This window comes from Somniosus microcephalus, unplaced genomic scaffold, assembly GCF_052327205.1.
Source record: "Somniosus microcephalus isolate GS21.2 unplaced genomic scaffold, FLI_Smic_1.0 unresolved_chr1, whole genome shotgun sequence".
In the NCBI taxonomy this organism is placed as follows: domain Eukaryota; kingdom Metazoa; phylum Chordata; class Chondrichthyes; order Squaliformes; family Somniosidae; genus Somniosus; species Somniosus microcephalus.
In genome coordinates, this window is record NW_028225179.1 from 131,323,770 (window position 1) to 131,344,589 (window position 20,820).

The 20,820-nt window shown below is 57.3% G+C and overlaps 1 protein-coding gene across 1 annotated transcript in view; it reads right to left on the bottom strand.

Annotated features, from left to right (window-relative positions):
* Nucleotides 1-20,820, bottom strand: part of vars2 (valyl-tRNA synthetase 2, mitochondrial) — a 136,064-nt gene that overhangs the window by 40,289 nt on the left and 74,955 nt on the right. Inside the window, exon 25 of the mRNA XM_085973730.1 lies at nucleotides 18,110-18,197. Coding sequence (XP_085829856.1) covers nucleotides 18,110-18,197 — 88 coding nt within the window. The remainder of the gene's footprint in view (nucleotides 1-18,109; nucleotides 18,198-20,820) is intronic.

A 20,820-nucleotide genomic window follows, 5' to 3' on the forward strand; every position in this document is an offset into this window, starting at 1 on the left:
GAGAGTCGGGGGAGCGGGGGCGGGGAGAGTCTGGGGGAGCGGGGGCGGGGAGAGTCGGGGGGAGCGGGGGCGGGGAGAGTCGTGGGGAGCGGGGGCGGGGAGAGTCGGAGGGAGCGGGGGCGGGGAGAGTCGGGGGGAGCGGGGGCGGGGAGAGTCGGGGGGAGCGGGGGCGGGGAGAGTCGGGGGGAGCGGGGGCGGGGAGAGTCGGGGGGAGCGGGGCGGGGAGAGTCTGGGGGGCGGGGGGAGCCGGGGGGAGCGGGGGCGGGGAGAGTCGGGGGAGCGGGGGCGGGGAGAGTCGGGGGGAGCAGGGGCGGGGAGAGTCGGGGGGAGCGGGGGCGGGGGGAGTCGGGGGGAGCGGGGGCGGGGAGAGTCTCGGGGAGCGGGGGCGGGGGGAGCGGGGGCGGGGAGAGTCGGGGGAGCGGGGGCGGGGAGAGTCTGGGGGAGCGGGGGCGGAGAGAGTCGGGGGGAGCGGGGGCGGGGAGAGTCTGGGGGAGCGGGGGCGGGGAGAGTCAGGGGGAGCGGGGGCGGGGAGAGTCGGGGGAGCGGGGGCGGGGAGAGTCTGGGGGAGCGGGGGCGGGGAGAGTCGGGGGAGCGGGGTCGGGGGTGCGGGGGCGGGGAGAGTCGGGGGAGCGGGGGTGGGGAGAGTCGGGGGAGCGGGGGTGGGGAGAGTGGGAGGGAGCGGGGGCGGGGAGAGTCTGGGGGAGCGGGGGTGGGGAGAGTCGGGGGAGCGGGGGTGGGGAGAGTGGGAGGTAGCGGGGGTGGGGAGAGTCGGGGGAGCGGGGGTGGGGAGAGTGGGAGGGAGCGGGGGCGGGGGGAGTCGGAGGGAACGGGGGCGGGGAGAGTCGGGGGGAGCGGGGGCGGGGGGAGCGGGGGCGGGGAGAGTCGGGGGGGAGCGGGGGCGGGGAGAGTCGGAGGGAGCGGTGGCGGGGAGAGTCGGGGGGAGCATGGCGTGGGGAGAGTCGGCTGGAGCAGGGGGTTCGGTGCGGTCTGAGCTTGAATCTGCTAGCCCAGAGGCTCTGGACCGAGGCCTAACTATCTTGGCTGCTTCTTCCTCCACAGGCGCGCTTGTCTCACCAGCAGGACTCGACCTTCTCCCTGTGTATCCCTCCGCCCAACGTGACCGGCTCGCTACACCTGGGTCACGCTCTAACTGTCGCAATCCAAGATGCCGTGGTCCGATGGTAAGTGTCTGGTCTGTCACTGTATAACACTGGAGTACAGTACTGGTGGGTACAGGTCTATCACTAACACTGTGGTACAGTACTGGTGGGTACAGGTCTGTCACTAACACTGGGGTACAGTACTGGTGGGTACAGGTCTGTCACTAACACTGGGGTACAGTACTGGTGGGTACAGGTCTGTCACGGTATAACACTGGGGTACAGTACTGGTGGGTACAGGTCTGTCACTATAATGGGTACAGTACTGGTGGGTACAGGTCTGTCACGGTATAACACTGGGGTACAGTACTGGTGGGTACAGGTCTGTCACTAACACTGGGGTACAGAACTGGTGGGTACAGGTCTGTCACTAACACTGGGGTAGAGTACTGCTGGGTACAGGTCTATCACTAACACTAGGGTACAGAACTGGTGGGTACAGGTCTGTCACTAACACTGGGGTACAGTACTGGTGGGTACAGGTCTGTCACTAACACGGGTGCAAGTACTGGTGGGTACAGGTCTATCACTAACACTGGGGTACAGTACTGGTGGGTACAGGTCTGTCACTGTATAACACTGGGGTACAGTACTGGTGGGTACAGGTCTGTCACTAACACTGGGGTACAGTACTGGTGGGTACAGGTCTATCACTAACACTGGGGTACAGTACTGGTGGGTACAGGTCTGTCACTATAACACTGGGGTACAGTACTGGTGGGTACAGGTCTATCACTAACACTGGGGTATAGTACTGGTGGGTACCGGTCTGTCACTGTATAACACTGGGGTACAGTACTGGTGGGTACAGGTCTGTCACTATAACACTGGGATACATTACTGGTGGGTACAGGTCTGTCACTGTATAACACTGGGGTACAGTACGGGTGGGTACAGGTCTGTCACTATAACACGGGTACAGTACTGGTGGGTACAGGTCTGTCACTGTGTAACACGGGTACAGTACTGCTGGGTACAGGTCTGTCACTGTATAACACTGAGGTACAGTACTGGTGGGTACAGGTCTGTCGCTGTACATCTGGTACAGTACTGGTGGGTACAGGTCTGTCACTATAACACTGGGGTACAGTAAGGTGGGTACAGGTCTGTCACTATAACAGTGGGGTACAGTGCTGGTGGGTACAGGTCTGTCACTGTATAACACTGGGGTACAGTACTGGTGGGTACAGGTCTGTCACTGTATAACACTGGGGTACAGTACTGGTGGGTACAGGTCTGTCACTGTGTAACACTGGGATACAGTACTGGTGGGAACAGGTCTGTCACTGTGTAACACTGGGGTACAGTACTGGTGGGTACAGGTCTGCCACTATAACACTGGGATACCTTACTGGTGGGTACAGGTCTGTCACTGTATAACACTGGGGTACAGCACTGGTGGGTACAGGTCTGTCACTGTATAACACTGGGGTACAGTACTGGTGGGTACAGGTCTGCCGCTATATAACACTGGGGTACAGCACTGGTGGGTACAGGTCTGTCACTGTATAACACGGGTACAGTACTGGTGGATACAGGTTTGTCAGTATATATCACTGGGGTACAGTACTGGTGGGTACAGTTCTGTCACTATATAACACTGGGGTACAGTACTGGTGGGTACAGGTCTGTCACTGTATAACACTGGGGTACAGTACTGGTGGGTACGGGTCTGCCACTGTATAACACTAGGGTACAGGTCTGTCCCTAACACTGGGATACAGTACTGGTCGGTACAGGTCTGTCACTGTATAACACTTGGGTACAGTACTGGTGGGTACAGTACTGGTGGGTACAGGTCTGTCACTGTATAACACTGGGGTATAGTACTGGTGGGTATAGGTCTGTCGCTATAATGCTGAGGTACAGTACTGGTGGGCACATATCTGTCACTGTATAATACTGTGGTACAGTACTGGTAGGTACATGTCGGTCACTATAACACTGGAGTACAGTACTGGTGAGTACAGGTCTGTCAGTGTATAACACTGGGGTACAGTACTGGTGGGTACAGGTCTGTCTGTGTATAAACTGGGGTACAGTACTGGTGGGTACAGGTCTGTCTCTATATAACACTGGGGTGCAGCACTGGTGGGTGCAGGTCTGTCACTAACATTGGGTATACCACTGGTGGGTACAGGTCAGTCTCTGTATAATATTGGGTACAGTACTGGTGGTTACAGGTCTGTCACTGTGTAATACTGGGGTACAGTACTGGTGGGTACAGGTCTATCGCTGTATAACGGGTATACAGTACTGGTGGGTACAGCTCTGTCACTGTACAATGGGTACAGTACTGTTGGGTACAGCTCTGTCACTGTATAACACTGGGGTACAGTACTGGTGGGTACAGGTCTGTCATTGTATAACACGGGTACAGTACTGGTAGGTACAGGTCTGTCACTAACACTGAGGTACAGTACCGTTGGGTACACGTCTGTCACTGTATAACACTGGGGTACAGTACTGGTGGGTACAGGTCTGTCTCTGTATAACACTGGGATACATTACTGGTGGGTATAGGTCTGTCAGTGTATAACACTGGGGTACAGTACTGGTGGGTACAGTCCTGTCATTGTATAACACTGGGGTACAGTACTGGTGGGTGCAGGTCTCTCTCTGTATAATACTGGGGTACAGTACTGGTGTGGACAGGTCTGTCACTGTATAATACGGGTACAGTACTGGTGGGTACAGGTCTGCCACTGTATAATACTGGGGTATAGTTCTGGTGGGTACATATTGGTCACTGTATAACACTGGAGTACAGTACTGGTGAGTACAGGTCTGTCACTGTATAACACTGGAGTACAGTACTGGTGAGTACAGGTCTGTCACTGTATAACACTGGAGTACAGTACTGGTGAGTACAGGTCTGTCACTGTATAACACTGGAGTACAGTACTGGTGAGTACAGGTCTGTCACTGTGTAACACGGGTACAGTACTGGTGGGTACAGGTCTGTCACTAACACTGGGGTACAGTACTGGTGGGTACAGGTCTGTCTCTATATAACACTGGCGTACCGCACTGGTGGGTACAGGTCTGTCACTGTATAACACTGGGGTACAGTACTGTTGGGTACAGGTCTGTCACTGTATAACACTGGGGTACAGTACTGATGGGTACAGGTCTATCTCTGTATAACACTGGGGTACAGTACTGGTGGGTACAGGTCTGACTCTGTATAACACTGGGGTATAGTACTGGTGGGTATAGGTCTGTCGCTATAATGCTGAGGTACAGTACTGGTGGGCACATATTTGTCACTATAACACTGGGGTACATTACTGGTGGGTACATATCGGCCACTATAACACTGGAGTACAGTACTGGTAGGTACAGGTCTGTTTGTGTATAAACTGCGGTACAGTACTGGTGGGTACAGGTCTGTCTCTATATAACAATGGGTACAGCACTGGTGGGTGCAGGTCTGTCACTAACAGTAGGGTATACCACTGGTGGGTACAGGTCTGTCTCTGTATAATATTGGGTACAGTACTGGTGGGTACAGGTCTATCGCTGTATAACGGGTACAGTACTGGTGGGTACAGCTCTGTCACTGTACAGCGGGTACAGTACTGTCGGGTACAGGTCTGTCACTATAACACTGGGGTACAGTGCTGGTGGGCACATATCTGCCACTGTATAACACTGGGGTACAGTACTGGTGGGTACAGGTCTGTCACTGTATAACACTGGGGTACAGTACTGGTAGGTACAGGTCTGTCACTAACACTGAGGTACAGTACTGGTGGGTACACGTCTGTCACTGTATAACACTGGGATACAGTACTGGTGGGTACAGGTCTGTCTCTGTATAACACTGGGATACAGTACTGGTGGGTACAGGTCTGTCACTATAACACTGGGGCACAGTACTGGTGGGTACAGGTCTGTCTCTATAATACTGGGGTACAGTACTGGTGGGTACAGGTCTGTCCCTGTAACGGGTACAGTACTGGTGGGTACAGGTCTGTCAGTGTATAACACTGGGGTACAGTACTGGTGGGTACAGGTCTGCCACTATAACACTGGGGTACAGTACTGGTGGGTACAGATCTGTCACTATAACACGGGTACAGTTCTGGTGGGTACAGGTCTGTCACTAACACTGGGATACAGTACTGGTGGGTACAGGTCTGTCACTGTATAACACTGGGGTACAGTACTGGTGGGTACAGGTATGTCACTATAACACTGGGATACAGTACTGGTGGGTACAGGTCTGTCACTATAACACTGAGGTACAGTACTGGTGGGTACAGGTCTGTCACTAACAATGGGGTAGAGCACTGGTGGGTACAGGTCTGTCACTGTATAACACTGGGGTACAGTACTGGTGGGTACAGGTCTGTCACTGTATAACACTGGGGTACAGTACTGGTGGGAACAGTTCTGTCACTAACACTGGGGTACAGTACTGGTGGGTACAGGTCTGTCACTAACACTTGGGTACAGTACTGGTGGGCACATATCTGCCACTGTATAGCACTGGGGTACAGTACTGGTGGGTACAGGTCTGTCATTGTATAACACTGGGGTACAGTACTGGTGGGTACAGGTCTATCTCTATAACACTGGGGTACAGTACTGGTGGGTACAGGTCTATCTCTATAACACTGGGGTACAGTACTGGTGGGTACAGGTCTGACTCTGTATAACACTGGGGTACAGTACTGGTGGGTACAGGTCTGTCACTGTATAACACTGGGGTATAGTACTGGTGGGTATAGGTCTGTCGCTATAATACTGAGGTACAGTACTGGTGGGCACATATCTGTCACTGTATAACACTGGGGTACAGTACTGGTGGGTACCTATCGGTCTCTATAACACTGAAGCACAGTACTGGTGGGTACAGGCCTGTTTGTGTATAAACTGGGGTACAGTACTGGTGGGTACAGGTCTGTCTCTATATAACACTGGGGTACAGCACTGGTGGGTGCAGGTCTGTCACTAACACTAGGGTATACCACTGGTGGATACAGTTCTGTCTCTGTATAATATTGGGTACAGTACTGGTGGGTACAGGTCTATCGCTGTATAACGGGTACAGTACTGGTGGGTACAGCTCTGTCACTGTACAACGGGTACAGTACTGTTGGGTACAGGCCTGTCACTATAACAGTGGGGTACGGTACAGGTGGCTACAGGTCTGTCACTAACACTGAGGTACAGTACTGGTGGGTACAGGCCTGTCACTATAACACTGGGGTACAGTACTGGTTGGAACAGGTCTGTCACTAACACTGGGGTACAGTACTGGTGGGTACAGGTCTGTCACTGTATAACACTTGGGTACAGTACTGGTGGGTACAGGTCTGTCACTTTATAACACTTGGGTACAGTACTGGTGGGTACAGGTCTGTCACTGTAACACTGGGATACAGTACTGGTGGGTACAGATCTGTCACTGTAACACGGGTACAGTACTGGTGGGTACAGATCTGTCACTGTATAACACTGGGGTACAGTACTGGTGGGTACAGGTCTGTCACTAACACCTGGGTACAGTACTGGTGGGTACATATCTGTCACTGTACAACACGGGTACAGTACTGGTGGGTACAGGTCTGTCACTGTAACACTGGGGTACAGTACTGGTGGATACAGATCTGTCACTGTATAACACGGGTACAGTACTGGTGGGTACAGGTCTGTCACTAACACTGGGGTACAGTACTGGTGGGTACAGGTCTGTCACTAACACTGGGGTACAGTACTGGTGGGTACAGGTCTGTCTCTGTATAACACTGGGGTACAGTACTGGTGGGAACAGGTCTGTCACTAACACTGGGGTACAGTACTGGTAGGTACAGGTCTGTCACTAACACTGGGGTACAGTACTGGTGGGTACAGGTCTGTCACTGTATAACACTTGGGTACAGTACTGGTGGGTACAGGTCTGTCAATGTAACACTTGGGTACAGTACTGGTGGGTACAGGTCTGTCACTGTATAACACTTGGGTACAGTACTGGTGGGTACAGGTCTGTCACTGACACTGGGGTACAGTACTGGTGGGTACAGGTCAGTCACTGACACTGGGGTACAGTACTGGTGGGTATAGGTCTGTCACTGTAACACTGGGGTGCAGTACTGGTGGGTACAGGTCTGTCACTAACACTGGGGTACAGTACTGGTGGTTACAGGTCTGTCACTATAACACTGGGGTACAGTACTGGTGGGTACAGGTCTGTCACTGTAACACTTGGGTACAGTACTGGTGGGTACAGGTCTGTCACTATAACACGGGTGCAATACTGGTGGGTACAGGTCTGTCACTAACACTGGGGTACAGTACTGGTGGGTACAGGTCTGTCACTATAACACTGGGGTACAGTTCTGGTGGGTACAGGTCTGTCACTGTATAACACTGGGCGACAGTACTGGTGGATACAGGTCTGTCACTGTATAACACTGGGCGACAGTACTGGTGGGTACAGGTCTGTCACTGTAACACTGGGGGTACAGTACTGGTGGGTACAGGTCTGTCACTGTAACACTTGGGTACAGTACTGGTGGGTACAGGTCTGTCACTGTATAACACAGGTACAGTACTGGTGGGTACAGGTCTGTCACTGTATAACACGGGTGCAGTACTGGTGGGTACAGGTCTGTCACTATAACACTGGGGGTACAGTACTGGTGGGTACAGGTCTGTCACTGTATAACACTGGGGTGCAATACTGGTGGGTACAGGTCTGTCACTAACACTGGGGTGCAGTACTGGTGGGTACAGGTCTGTCACTATAACACTGGGGTACAGTTCTGGTGGGTACAGGTCTGTCACTATAACACTGGGGTACAGTTCTGGTGGGTACAGGTCTGTCACTATAACACTGGGGTACAGCACTGGTGGGTACAGGTCTGTCACTAACACTGGGGTACAGTTCTGGTGGGTACAGGTCTGTCACTATAACACTGGGGTACAGCACTGGTGGGTACAGGTCTGTCACTAACACTGGGGTACAGTTCTGGTGGGTACAGGTCTGTCACTATAACACTGGGGTACAGCACTGGTGGGTACAGGTCTGTCAATGTAACACTTGGGTACAGTACTGGTGGGTACAGGTCTGTCACTATAACACTGGGGTACAGCACTGGTGGGTACAGGTCTGTCACTATAACACTGGGGCACAGGTCTGTCACTGGAAACCTGTTTGAGATGATGAATTAAGGGGAAGCTAGATAAGTACATGAGGGAGAAAGGAATCGAAGGATATGCTGATAGGGTGAGCTGACATAAATTGGGAGGAGGCTCGTGTGGAGCCTAAACACCAGCAAATGGACAAGTTGGGCTGAATGGCCTGTTACTGTGTGGTAAATTCTAAGTGTCACCAGAAGTGTGAGTGTGATTTTCTTGTGCCTCTGAAGTGTTTAAGCAGCACCAGTGACGCACTGCCTTCTCTCTGCATTAGCGGTAGTTAATGTTGCCTGAGCTTGTGGCTGATCTGAGAGTTTAAAGGTCGTGACCTTTCTTTCAGGCGGAGGATGCAGGGCTGGAAGGTTCTCTGGGTTCCCGGCTGTGACCACGCGGGAATCGCCACTCAGGTGGGTTTTGCGACTGATCTGAACTGCGTTTGTCCCTGGAATGGAGGGCTGGGGGGCGGGGGGGTAGTTCCTGTTACCTCATGGCTACCCCTGTCGGTATGGGTCCCGCACCGATCGACTCCCTGTAGCCAGGTACATCCCCCACCCTCACTGTGGGTGCTGTGTGGCACTGAAGGCGGCAAAGTCCCTCCGACAATCAACCTTTCGCCGTGTACTTAAAAAAATAAAAATAATTCTCGAGATGTGGGCATCGCTGGCAAGGCCGGCATTTATTGCCCATCCCTAGTTGCCCTTGAGAAGGTGATGGTGAGCCGCCACCTTGGACCGTTGCAGTCCGTGTGGTGAAGGTGCTGCCACCGTGCTGTTAGGGAGGGAGTTCCAGGATTTTGACCCAGCGACGATGAAGGAACGGCCGATATATGTCCAGGTTGGGATAATGCGTGGAGAGGAACTTGGAGGTGATGGTGTTCCCATGCGCCTGCTGCCCTTGTCCTTCTAGGTGGAAGAGGTCGCGGGTTTGGGAGGTGCTGCCGAAGAAGCCTTGGCGAGTTGCTGCAGTGCATCTTGTAGATGGTGCACACTGCAGCCACGGTACGGCGGTGGTGGAGGGAGTGAATGTTTAAGGTGGTGGACAGACTATATGCCCAGACCGGGTAAGGACAGCAGGTTTCCTTCCTAAAGGACATTAGTGAACCAGTTGGGCTTTTACGGCACTCTGACAGCTTCGTGGTGGTCACTTTTACCTATTCCAGATTTTGTGACACTGAATTCACATTCCCAAGCTGCCACGGTGGGATTTGAACTAACATTCCCTGGATTACGAGTGTAGTATGATTACCATTACAACACCGTACCCGGCACGGTGTCACGTAGATGTGTCCCACACCCGTGAGCGCGGCGTGGACAACAGGGTCCATGAGAGAGCCACGTGGTTTGTTCACATGCTCAGCCGATCAAGGTTGCTATAGTGACGAATAGTGCAGCGGGCACTTCCTGTTAGTGTCACGCCCACTTCCCTCCCGCTTCGACTCCCTGGTTGGCGCTGCTCTACCTGGGTCCTCCTAATTCCCGCCTCCGAGCTAGGTGGCACTGCGACGGTGCGCTGATACCCCGTCAAACACCCGCCGCCCCCCCCCCCCCCAACCGCTCTTGGTACAAAACGTACATCAACAACGATGTACATTTATATAGCGCCTTTAACGCAGTAAAATGGCCCAGGGCGCTTCACAGGAGCGATTATCAAACAACAATTTGACACCGAGCCACATGAGATATTAGGACAGGTTGGTCAAAGAGGCAGGTTTTAAGGAGCATCTTAGCGGAGGAGAGAGTGCCAGAGAGGTTTAGGGAGGGAATTCCGGAGCTCAGGGCCTAGGCAGCTGAAGGCACGGCCGCCAATGGTGGGACGGTGGAAACCATCGCGGGAGACTCCATTGTTGTGACGGGCGGTAACGGCCGGGTTGCTCGGCAACCCCGGCGTGCAGGTCGCAGCCGAGGCTCGCGCTCAGCCCGTTTCTTTCTTCCCTTCGGCAGGTGGTGGTGGAGAAGCGGCTGTGGAGGGAGCGGGGGGTCAGCCGGCGAGAGCTGACGCAGGCCGAGTTCCTGCGGGAGGTGTGGCGGTGGAGGGAGGCGTAAGTACCGCGCTCGGCAGCTCGCCACCTGCGCCGCTCGCGAGCTTGGAGCACCCGCCGCGGTTCAGTGGGCAGCCCTCTCGCCTCTGAGTCAGGAGGTCGTGGGTTCGCGTCCCACTCCAGAGACTTGAGCACCAAAATCCAGGCTGGCATTCCAGTGCAATGCTGAATGCACTGTCGGAGGTGCCGTCTTTCGGATTAGACGTTAAACTGAGGCCCCGTCTGCCCTCTCTAGTGGATGTAAAAGATCGCATGGTCACTATTCGAAGAAGAGCAGGGGAGTTGTCCCCGGTGACCTGACCAATATTTATCCCTCAATCAACATCACTAAAACAGATTAGCTGGTCATTATCATAGCGCTGTTTGTGGGATCTTGCTGTGCACAAATTGGCTGTCGCACTTTCGTACGTAACAATAGTGACTACACTTCAAAATGTGTTTCATTGGCTGAGAATGTGAAAGGCGCTATATAAATGCAAGGTCTTTCTTGACCTCTGGTTGTGATTGGCAGGAAGGGGGACGAGATCTACCAACAGCTGCGGCGTTTGGGCTCCTCGCTGGATTGGGACCGGGCCTGCTTCACCATGGACACAGTGAGTCGCCACACGGGGATGGGTCGTAGGTCGGGGGGCAATGGCCACTTTCAAACCCCCCCCCCCCCCCCCCCCGACCCGTCCTGCCAGACCCCAGCCCAAGGACTGTTGTTGCATCCTCTGCTTTCTTCTAAACATTTATCAAACTCTGGTTTGGCCCCAGCTGGAGTACGGTGTCCAATTCTGGGCACCACACTTTGGGAAGGATGTCAAGGCCTTGGAGAGGGTTCATTGCTGCGGCCCTTCCGGCGCTGCGGCAGCCTGTCCGCTCGTTCTTGCCCGGTGCTAATATCGCTTGTCGCACCGCGGTAACCATGGACACCAGTGCCTCGTGTCGACAGGACCTTCATGCTACGTCTCTTTTTTAATGGCCACGTTGGACAGTCACGCCATACTTTGCCGGAGTCTCACCTGCCACTTCTTTCCTCCTCCTCCCCCCCCCCCCCCCTCTCTTGCAGGACTACTCGGAGGCTGTGACTGAGGCGTTTGCGCGGCTGCATGAAGCAGATCTGGTGTACCGCAGCCAGAGGCTGGTGAACTGGTCGTGCGCCCTGAACTCCGCCATTTCCGACATCGAGGTACGAACACACACGGGACTATTTCCTCTGGTGGTGGTGGAGTCCAGAACAAGGGACAGAAGCTTAACGTTAGAGCCAGGCCGTTCAGGGGGTGATGTCAGGAAGCACTTCTTCAGACAAATGGTCGTGAAAATCCCCAAAAAGGCCATGGATTTAGGGGGACAATTGGAGCTTTCAAGACTGAGATCAATAGATCTTTGTTGGGTAAGGACATCATAAGAATTAGGAGCAGGAGTCGGCCACACGGCCCCTCGAGCCTACTCCGCCATTCAATAAGATCATGGCTGATTCTCGACCTCAACTTCAATTGCCTGCCCGATTTCTCTCCCTTGTTTCCCCGAGAGTCCAAAAATCTATCGATCTCAGCCTTGAATATACTCAACGACTGAGTATCCACAACTCTCTGGGGTAGAGAATTCCAAAGATTCACAACCCTCTGAGTGAAGAAATTCCTCCTCATCTCAGTCTTAAATGGCCGACCCCTTATCCTGAGACTATGCCGCCTAGTTCTAGACTCTCCAGCCAGGGGAAACAACCTCTCAGCATCTACCCTGTCAATCCCCCTCAGAATCTTATATGTTTCAATGAGATCACCTCTCATTCTTCTAAACTCCAGAAAGTATCGGCCCATTCTACTCAATCTCTCCTCATAGGACAACCCTTTCATCCCAGGGATCAATCTAGTGAACCTTCGTTACACCGCCTCTAAGGCAAGTATATCCTTCCTCAGATAAGGAGACCAAAACTGTGCACAAACTCCAGGTGTGGTCTCACCAAGGCCCTGTACAATTGTAGCGAGACTTCCTTACTCTTATACTCCAACCCCCTTGCAGTAAAGGCCAATGGGATATGGAGCAAAAGCAGGTAAATGGAGTTGAGGTACAGAATGACTGAGCAGGCGCAAGGGGCTGAATGGCCTCCTCCTGTTCTTGATCAACCTGAGTAAGAAGGCTCCCCTTGCAATCACAATGGAAGGTTAGAGCCACCTCCACCCCCCCACCGCCCTTTTCCCTCTTTCTCTCCTTCCTGGTTACCCTCTGTTCATTCCTAGTGCCTATCTTAAACTCGCCCCTCACCTCCCCCTCCCCGTGTCCTGCTGCCCTGGTGTATCTGAGAGTACCTGTCAGGATTGACCTCCTCCGCCCTGTTGGCGGAGGTGGGGGGTGTTGGGGGGTCTCACGGTGGTTAGAGGTGTGTCAGAAACCGGGCTCCGGGGACAGACCCCACTGGGAACGATCCGCGTTGCAGATCAGCAGAGACTTTAGTTTGTGAAACATGCGGGCAAAACTATTTTGCCGGGACCCACCCCCAGACCCAGCCCACCGTCAACAGCTGCTCCCCGACACTGCACATTCCTCTGAGCCCACGCTCTGCCCATTAGGGCTTTCCGTGGATTCCCCCTGGCCTCCACCTCAAGCCTCCCCTCCCCCCATCAGCTTCGTTCGCTCTGGACTGTAACCCCTGCACTTTTACCTTTTTACCCTGAAGACTGTGTTGCCGTGACCTCTGACCCCCCCCTTGCCACGTCTCCTTTGGCAGGTAGAGAGCCGGGCGCTGAGCGGGCGCAGCTACATCTCCGTGCCCGGTTACCGGGAAAGGGTCGCTTTCGGCGAGCTGGTGAACTTCGCGTACTTGACGGAAGATTCGGGTGAGTTACTGGGTGGCGATCCGCTAACGGTTATTAGTAAGTGTTTGGCGGCGCAGCAGTCTGGAACACCAGGTGAGAGCGATGGGAGGAGGAGTGCAGGACACTCTCAGCTGGTTAAAAAGTGATGAGAGCTCTTGCCTCCTGCTCCTGATCCTTTATTTAATAAACAGATTCAAAACCCAAGAGATAGTGAAATATCTGACATTTTTTTTTAGTTAAGTTGAGTACATGAAAGCAATATGTCTATATACTCACACTTAGAAGACCCATCGGGCTGCACCTCACTTGGCAGTTTGCAGTCTTGAGTCTCCGCTTGTACTAAAGCTCTCGGCGGTGTGTGCGTGTGTGGTTTCACTATTAAGCTATTTTACTTATTTCCTGCTCAATGCTCTGCACCTTCTACTGAATCACGTCCGATGTATGTCTGCAGTTTCTACACTCTCCTTTACTGTAGCCTTGTGTGCTAACCATCCCATGCTGCTCTTTGCCTCTGCCAAGCCATTAGCTTATTATGTTGCACATTATCCTACACACTTTTCACTTGACCTCTGCCCCATTGGATGGCACCAGGGTGGGAGACCAATCCCGGACCATGTTACTGCACAGTGCGATGTTAAATATTCGCTTCTCATCTGCCCCCTCCCCAGCCCCCCGCACTCACTCTTCCTTTTCTCTGCTCAGGTGAGGAGGTTGTCGTAGCGACGACGCGGCCCGAAACCATGCTGGGAGACGTGGCAGTGGTGGTACACCCAGATGATGGCCGGTACACGGTGAGACGGGCGAGGCGGGCAGGGCGGGGTGAGGCGTGCAGGGCGCGGTGAGGCGGGCAGGGCGCGGTGAGGCGTGCAGGGCGCGGTGAGGCGGGCAGGGCGGGGTGAGGCGTGCAGGGCGCGGTGAGGTGGGCAGGGCGGGGTGAGACGGGCAGGGCGGGGTGAGGCGTGCAGGGCGGGGTGAGGCGGGCAGGCGCGGTGAAACATAGAAACATAGAAAATAGGAGCAGGAGTAGGCCATTCGGCCCCTCGAGCCTGCTCCGCCATTCAATGAGATCATGGCTGATCACCCAAATTCAGTACCCTGTCCCTGCCTTTTCCCCATATCCCTTGATCCCTTTAGCCTCAAGAAATATATCCAACTCCTTCTTGAATATATTTAATGAACTGGCCTCCACCGCCCTCTGTGGCAGAGAATTCCACAGATTCACCACTCTCTGGGTGAAGAAATTCCTCCTCATCTCTGTCCTAAATGGCTTACCCCTTATCCTTAGACAGTGACCCCTGGTTCTGGACTCCCCGACCATCGGGAACATCCTTCCAGCATCTAGTCTGTCTAGTCCTGTTAGAATTTTATAAGTTTCGATGAGATCCCCTCATTCTTCTAAACTCCAGTGAGTACAAGCCCAATCGACCCAATCTCTCCTCATACGTCATTCCTGCCATCCCAGGTATCAGCCTGGTGATACCTGGGGCGGGAAGGGCGCGGTGAGGCAGGAAGGGCACGGTGTGGCGGGCAGGGCGGGGTGAGCCGAGCAGGGCGCGGTGAGGCGGGCGGGTGCGGTGAGGCGGAAACGGTGCGGTGAGGCGGGCAGTGCGGGGTCAGGCGGGCGGGCGTGGTCAGGCGATAATGCGCGGTGAGGCGGGCGGACGGGGTGAGGCGGGCAGGGTGGGGTGAGGCGGGCAGGGTGGCGCCAGGCGGGGTGAGGCGGGGTGAGGCAGGCAGGGCGCGGTGAGGCGGGCGGGCGTGGTCAGGTGGGCAGCGCACGGTGAGGCGGGCAGGGCGGGGTCAGGCGGGCAGGCATGGTCAGGCGGGCAGCGCACGGTGAGGCGGGCAGGGCAGGGTCAGGCGGGCAGCGCACGGTGAGGCGGGCAGTGCGGGGTCAGGTGGGCGGGCGTGGTCAGGTGGGCAGCGCACGGTGAAGCGGGCAGGGCGGGGTCAGGCGGGCAGCGCACGGTGAGGGGCAGGGCGGGGTCAGGTGGGCGGGCGTGGTCAGGCGGGCAGCGCACGGTGAGGGGCAGGGTGGGGTGAGGCGGGCAGTCTGGTGTCAGGCGGGCGGGGTGAGGCGGGCAGGGCGGCATCAGGCGGGCAGGGCGGGGTGAGGCGGGCAGGGCGGCGTCAGGCGGGCAGGGCGGCGTCAGGCGGGCAGGGCGGGGTGAGGCGGGTAGGGCGCGGTGAGGTGGGCGGGCGCGGTGAGGCGGGCGGACAGGGTGAGGCGGGTTGAGGCAAGCGGGCGCGGTGAGGCGGGCAGGGCGGCGTCAGGCGGGCAGGGCGGGGTGAGGCGGGCAGCGCACGGTGAGGCAGGCAGGGCGGGGTCAGGCGGGCAGCGCACGGTGAGGGGCAGGGCGGGGTGAGGCGGGCAGTGCAGGGTCAGTTGGGCGGGCGTGGCCAGGCGGGCAGCGCACGGGAGGGGCAGGGCGGGGTGAGGCGGGCAGGGTGGCATCAGGCGGGCAGGGCAGGGTGAGGCGGGCAGGGCAGGGCGCGGTGAGGCGTGCGGGCGCGGTGAGGCGGGCAGACGGGGTGAGGCGAGCGGGCGCGGTAAGGCGGGTGGGGTGAGTGCGGGCGGGCGCGGTGAGGGGGGCAGGGCGGCGTCAGGCGGGGTGAGGCGGGCAGCGCACGGTGAGGCGGGCAGGGCGGTGCCAGGCGGGCAGGGCGGTGCCAGGCGGGCAGGGCGGGGTGAGGCAGGGCGGGGTGAGGCGGGCAGCGCACGGTGAGGCGGGCAGGGCGGGGTGAGGCGGGCAGGGCGGGGTGAGGCGGGTGATACACTTCGGGCCAGGAGAACCTTCAGCCAAAGGTGCCCTGGGGTCTTGGTGGGAGATGCACCGCAGGTGTAGAATTGATTCACCAGAAGGTCTGTGCTGATCTCAAGGTGAGGAGGCGAGCTGTGGGAGGACAGTTAGTGTCAGTGGAATAGCTTCCATCTTCAGTTTAGAGCAATGAAAATTAATAGGGACAGAAACTTCGATAGATCTATTTAACGCGTGGTGTCTCTCTCTATCTACCTAACTAGCTCTTTCTGTCTCCTCTCTCTTTCTCTCTGTCTCGCTCTATCTCTCTCTCACTGTCAATCTCTCTGTCTCTCTCTCTCTCTCTCTTTGTCTCTCTCTCTCTCTTTCTCTCCTTTCTATCTCACTCTCTCTCTTTCTCCGTCTCTTTCTGTCTCACTCTCTCACTCAGTCTGTCTCTCTCTTTCTCTACCTCTCTGTCTCTCCCATTCTCTCTGTGCCACGCGCGCTCTCACATTCACTCTTGAATTCTCCCTTGCTTCATGTCCTGCTCATTCTTTCCAGTGTCTATGTCACACTCACTCTGTCCTCTCTCTGTGTGTTGACACACTCACTCTGTCCTCGCTCTGTGTGTTGACACACTCACTCTGTCCTCTCTCTGTGTGTTGACACACTCACTCTGTCCTCTCTCTGTGTGTTGACACACTCACTCTGTCCTCGCTCTGTGTTGACACACTCACTCTGTCCTCTCTCTCTGTGTTGACACACTCACTCTGTCCTCTCTCTGTGTGTTGACACACTCACTCTGTCCTCTCACTGTGTGTTGACACACTCACTCTGTCCTCTCTCTGTGTGTTGACACACTCACTCTGTCCTCTCTCTGTGTGTTGACACACTCACTCTCTCCTCTCTCTGTGTGTTGACACACTCACTCTGTCCTCTCTCTGTGTGTTGACACACTCACTCTGTCCTCTCTCTGTGTTGACACACTCACTCACTCTGTCCTCTCTCTGTGTTGACACACTCACTCTGTCCTCTCTCTGTGTGTTGACACACTCACTCTGTCCTCTCTCTGTGTGTTGACACACTCACTCTGTCCTCTCTCTGTGTGTTGACACACTCACTCTCTCCTCTCTCTGTGTGTTGTCACACTCACTCTGTCCTCTCTCTGTGTGTTGACACACTCACTCTGTCCTCTCTCTGTGTGTTGACACACTCACTCTCTCCTCTCTCTGTGTGTTGTCACACTCACTCTCTCCTCTCTCTGTGTGTTGACACACTCACTCTGTCCTCTCCCTGTGTGTTGACACACTCACTCTGTCCTCTCCCTGTGTGTTGTCACACTCACTCTGTCCTCTCTCTGTGTGTTGTCACACTCACTCTGTCCTCTCTCTGTGTGTTGACACACTCACTCTGTCCTCTCTCTGTGTGTTGACACACTCACTCTCTCCTCTCTCTGTGTGTTGTCACACTCACTCTCTCCTCTCTCTGTGTGTTGACACACTCACTCTGTCCTCTCCCTGTGTGTTGACACACTCACTCTGTCCTCTCTCTGTGTGTTGACACACTCACTCTGTCCTCTCTGTGTGTTGACACACTCACTCTGTCCTCTCTGTGTGTTGACCCACTCACTCTCTCCTCTCTCTGTGTGTTGTCACACTCACTCTGTCCTCTCCCTGTGTGTTGACACACTCACTCTGTCCTCTCCCTGTGTGTTGACACACTCACTCTGTCCTCTCCCTGTGTGTTGACACACTCACTCTGTCCTCTCCCTGTGTGTTGACACACTCACTCTGTCCTCTCCCTGTGTGTTGACACACTCACTCTGTCCTCTCCCTGTGTGTTGACACACTCACTCTGTCCTCTCTCTGTGTGTTGACACACTCACTCTGTCCTCTCCCTGTGTGTTGACACACTCACTCTGTCCTCTCTCTGTGTGTTGACACACTCACTCTGTCCTCTCTCTGTGTGTTGACACACTCTCTCACACACAGCCTTCCCTCGTGTTCTCTCTCACTCACAGGCTGATTACTACATTGAACGCACTGATTCTGGCCTTAATTCCTTCTCTGGCAGTTTTGACACCAGGAAGTGGTGGACACAACTGACCAGGGCGACCCAGCTGGCTTTTGGGGGGCGGGGAGGGGAAAGGTCCCTTCTGTAGGGGGGGGGGCGGGGGGGCGGATTGTAACTGAACTTCTGCCGGTGCACAGTCAGTTCACTAACTGCGTCCTCTTCCTCCTCGCAGCACCTCCTCGGGAAACGGCTCCGCCACCCCTTCACAGGCCGCCTGCTGCCCATTCTCACTGATACGCTAGTCGACCGTGACTTCGGCACAGGTAATAGCTCAGAAAGAATTGCGTTCCCGTCTAATTAAATACTCGGGAGTCTGGAAGCAGGAGGTGCGGAGAATGTGCTGACCCTGCACTGACCCACCAACCCGGGATCCCACGGGGACTAGTGCTGTTGACCCTGTATTGACCAGATGCTGACATGGGATCCTACGGGGACTGGTGGTGCTGACCCACTGACCCTGCGCCCCGCCCCGCAGGGACTAGCGGTGCTGACCCACTGACCCTGTGCCCCGCCGGGACTGTAGCGGTGCTGACCCACTGACCCTGTGCCCCAACGGGACTGTAGTGGTGCTGACCCACTGACCCTGTGCCCCGCCGGGACTGTAGCGGTGCTGATCCACTGACCCTGTGCCCCGCCGGGACTGTAGCGGTACTGACCCTGTGCCCCGCCGGGACTGTAGCGGTACTGACCCTGTGCCCCGCCGGGACGGTAGCGGTACTGAACCTATGCCCCGCCGGGACTGCAGCGGTGCTGATCCACTGACCCTGTGCCCCGCCAGGACTGTAGCGGTGCTGACCCACTGACCCTGTGCCCCGCCAGGACTGTAGCGGTGCTGACCCACTGACCTGTGCCCCGCCTGGACTGTAGCGGTGCTGACCCACTGACCTGTGCCCCGCCCCGCAGGGACTAGCGGTGCTGACCCACTGACCCTGCGCCCCGCCGGGACTGTAGCAGTACTGACCCTGTGCCCCGCCGGGACTGTAGCGGTGCTGACCCACTGACCCTGTGCCCCGCCGGGACTGTAGCGGTACTGACCCTGTGCCCCGCCCCGCAGGGACTAGCGGTGCTGACCCACTGACCCTGTGCCCCGCCAGGACTGTAACGGTGCTGACCCACTGACCCTGTGCCCCGCGTGGACTATAGCGGTGCTGACCCACTGACCCTGTGCCCCGCCGGGACTGTAGCGGTGCTGACCCACTGACCCTGTGCCCCGCCCCGCAGGGACTAGCGGTGCTGACCCACTGACCTGTGCCCCGCCGGGACTGTAGCGGTGCTGACCCACTGACCTGTGCCCCGCCAGGACTGTAGCGGCACTGACCTGTGCCCCGCCAGGACTGTAGCGGTACTGACCTGTGCCCCACGGGGACTAGCGGTGCTGACCCACTGACCTGTGCCCCGCCAGGACTGTAGCGGGGCTGACCCACTGACCTGTGCCCCACCAGGACAGTAGCGGTACTGACCTGTGCCCCGCGGGGACTAGCGGTGCTGACCCACTGACCTGTGCCCCGCCGGGACTGTAGCGGGGCTGACCCACTGACGTGTGCCCCGCGGGGACTAGCGGTGCTGACCTACTGACCTGTGCCCCGCCAGGACTGTAGCGGGGCTGACCCACTGACCTGTGCCCCGCGGGGACTAGCGGTGCTGACCCACTGACCCTGCGCCCCGCCCCGCCCCACCGGGACTGTAGCGGTGCTGACCCACTGACCCTGCACCCCGCCCCGCTGGGACTGTAGCGGGGCTGACCCACTGACCCTGCGCCCCGCTCCGCTGGGACTGTAGTGGTACTGACCTGTGCCCCGCCCCGCTGGGACTGTAGCGGGGCTGATCCAATGACCTGTGCCCCGCGGGGACTAGCGGCACTGACCCTGCGCCCCGCCCCGCTGTGACTGTCGCGGGGCTGACCCACTGACCTGTGCCCCGCGGGGACTAGCGGTGCTGACCCACTGACCCTGCGCCCCGCCCCGCCAGGACTGCAGCGGGACTGACCCACTGACCCTGCGCACCGCCTCCCCTGGACTGTAGCGGTGCAAACCCGCTGACCCTGCGCCCCGCTGGGACTGTAGCGGTGCTGACCCTGCGCCCCGCCGCGCCGGGACTGTAGCGGGGCTGACCCACTGACCCTGCGCACCGCCTCCCCGGGACTGTAGCGGGACTGACCCGCTGACCCTGCGCTCCGCCGCGCCGGGACTGTAGCGGTGCTGACCCTGCGCCCCGCCGGGACTGTAGCGGTACTGACCCTGCGCTCCGCCGCGCCGGGACTGTAGCGGTGCTGACCCTGTGCCCCGCCGGGACTGTAGTGGTGCTGACCCACTGACCCTGCACCCCGCCTCGCCGGGACTGTAGCGGGGCTGACCCACTGACCCTGCACCCCGCCCCGCCGGGACTGTAGCGGTGCTGACCCACTGACCCTGCACCCCGCCCCGATGGGACTGTAGCGGCACTGACCCTGCACCCCACCCCACCGGGACTGTAGCGGTGCTGACCCACTGACCCTGCACCCAGCCCCGCCGGGACTGTAGCGGGGCTGACCCACTGACCGTGCGCACCGCCACGCCGGGACTGTAGCGGCGCTGACCCGCTGACCCTGCGCACAGCCTCGCCGGGACTGTAGCGGCGCTGACCCTGCGCCCCGCCGGGACTGTAGCGGTGCTGACCCTGCGCCCCGCCGCGCCGGGACTGTAGCGGGGCTGACCCACTGACCCTGCGCACCGCCTCCCCGGGACTGTAGCGGGGCTGACCCACTGACCCTGCGCTCCGCCGCGCCGGGACTGTAGCGGCGCTGACCCTGCGCCCCGCCGGGACTGTAGTGGTGCTGACCCACTGACCCTGCGCTCCGCCGCGCCGGGACTGTAGCGACGCTG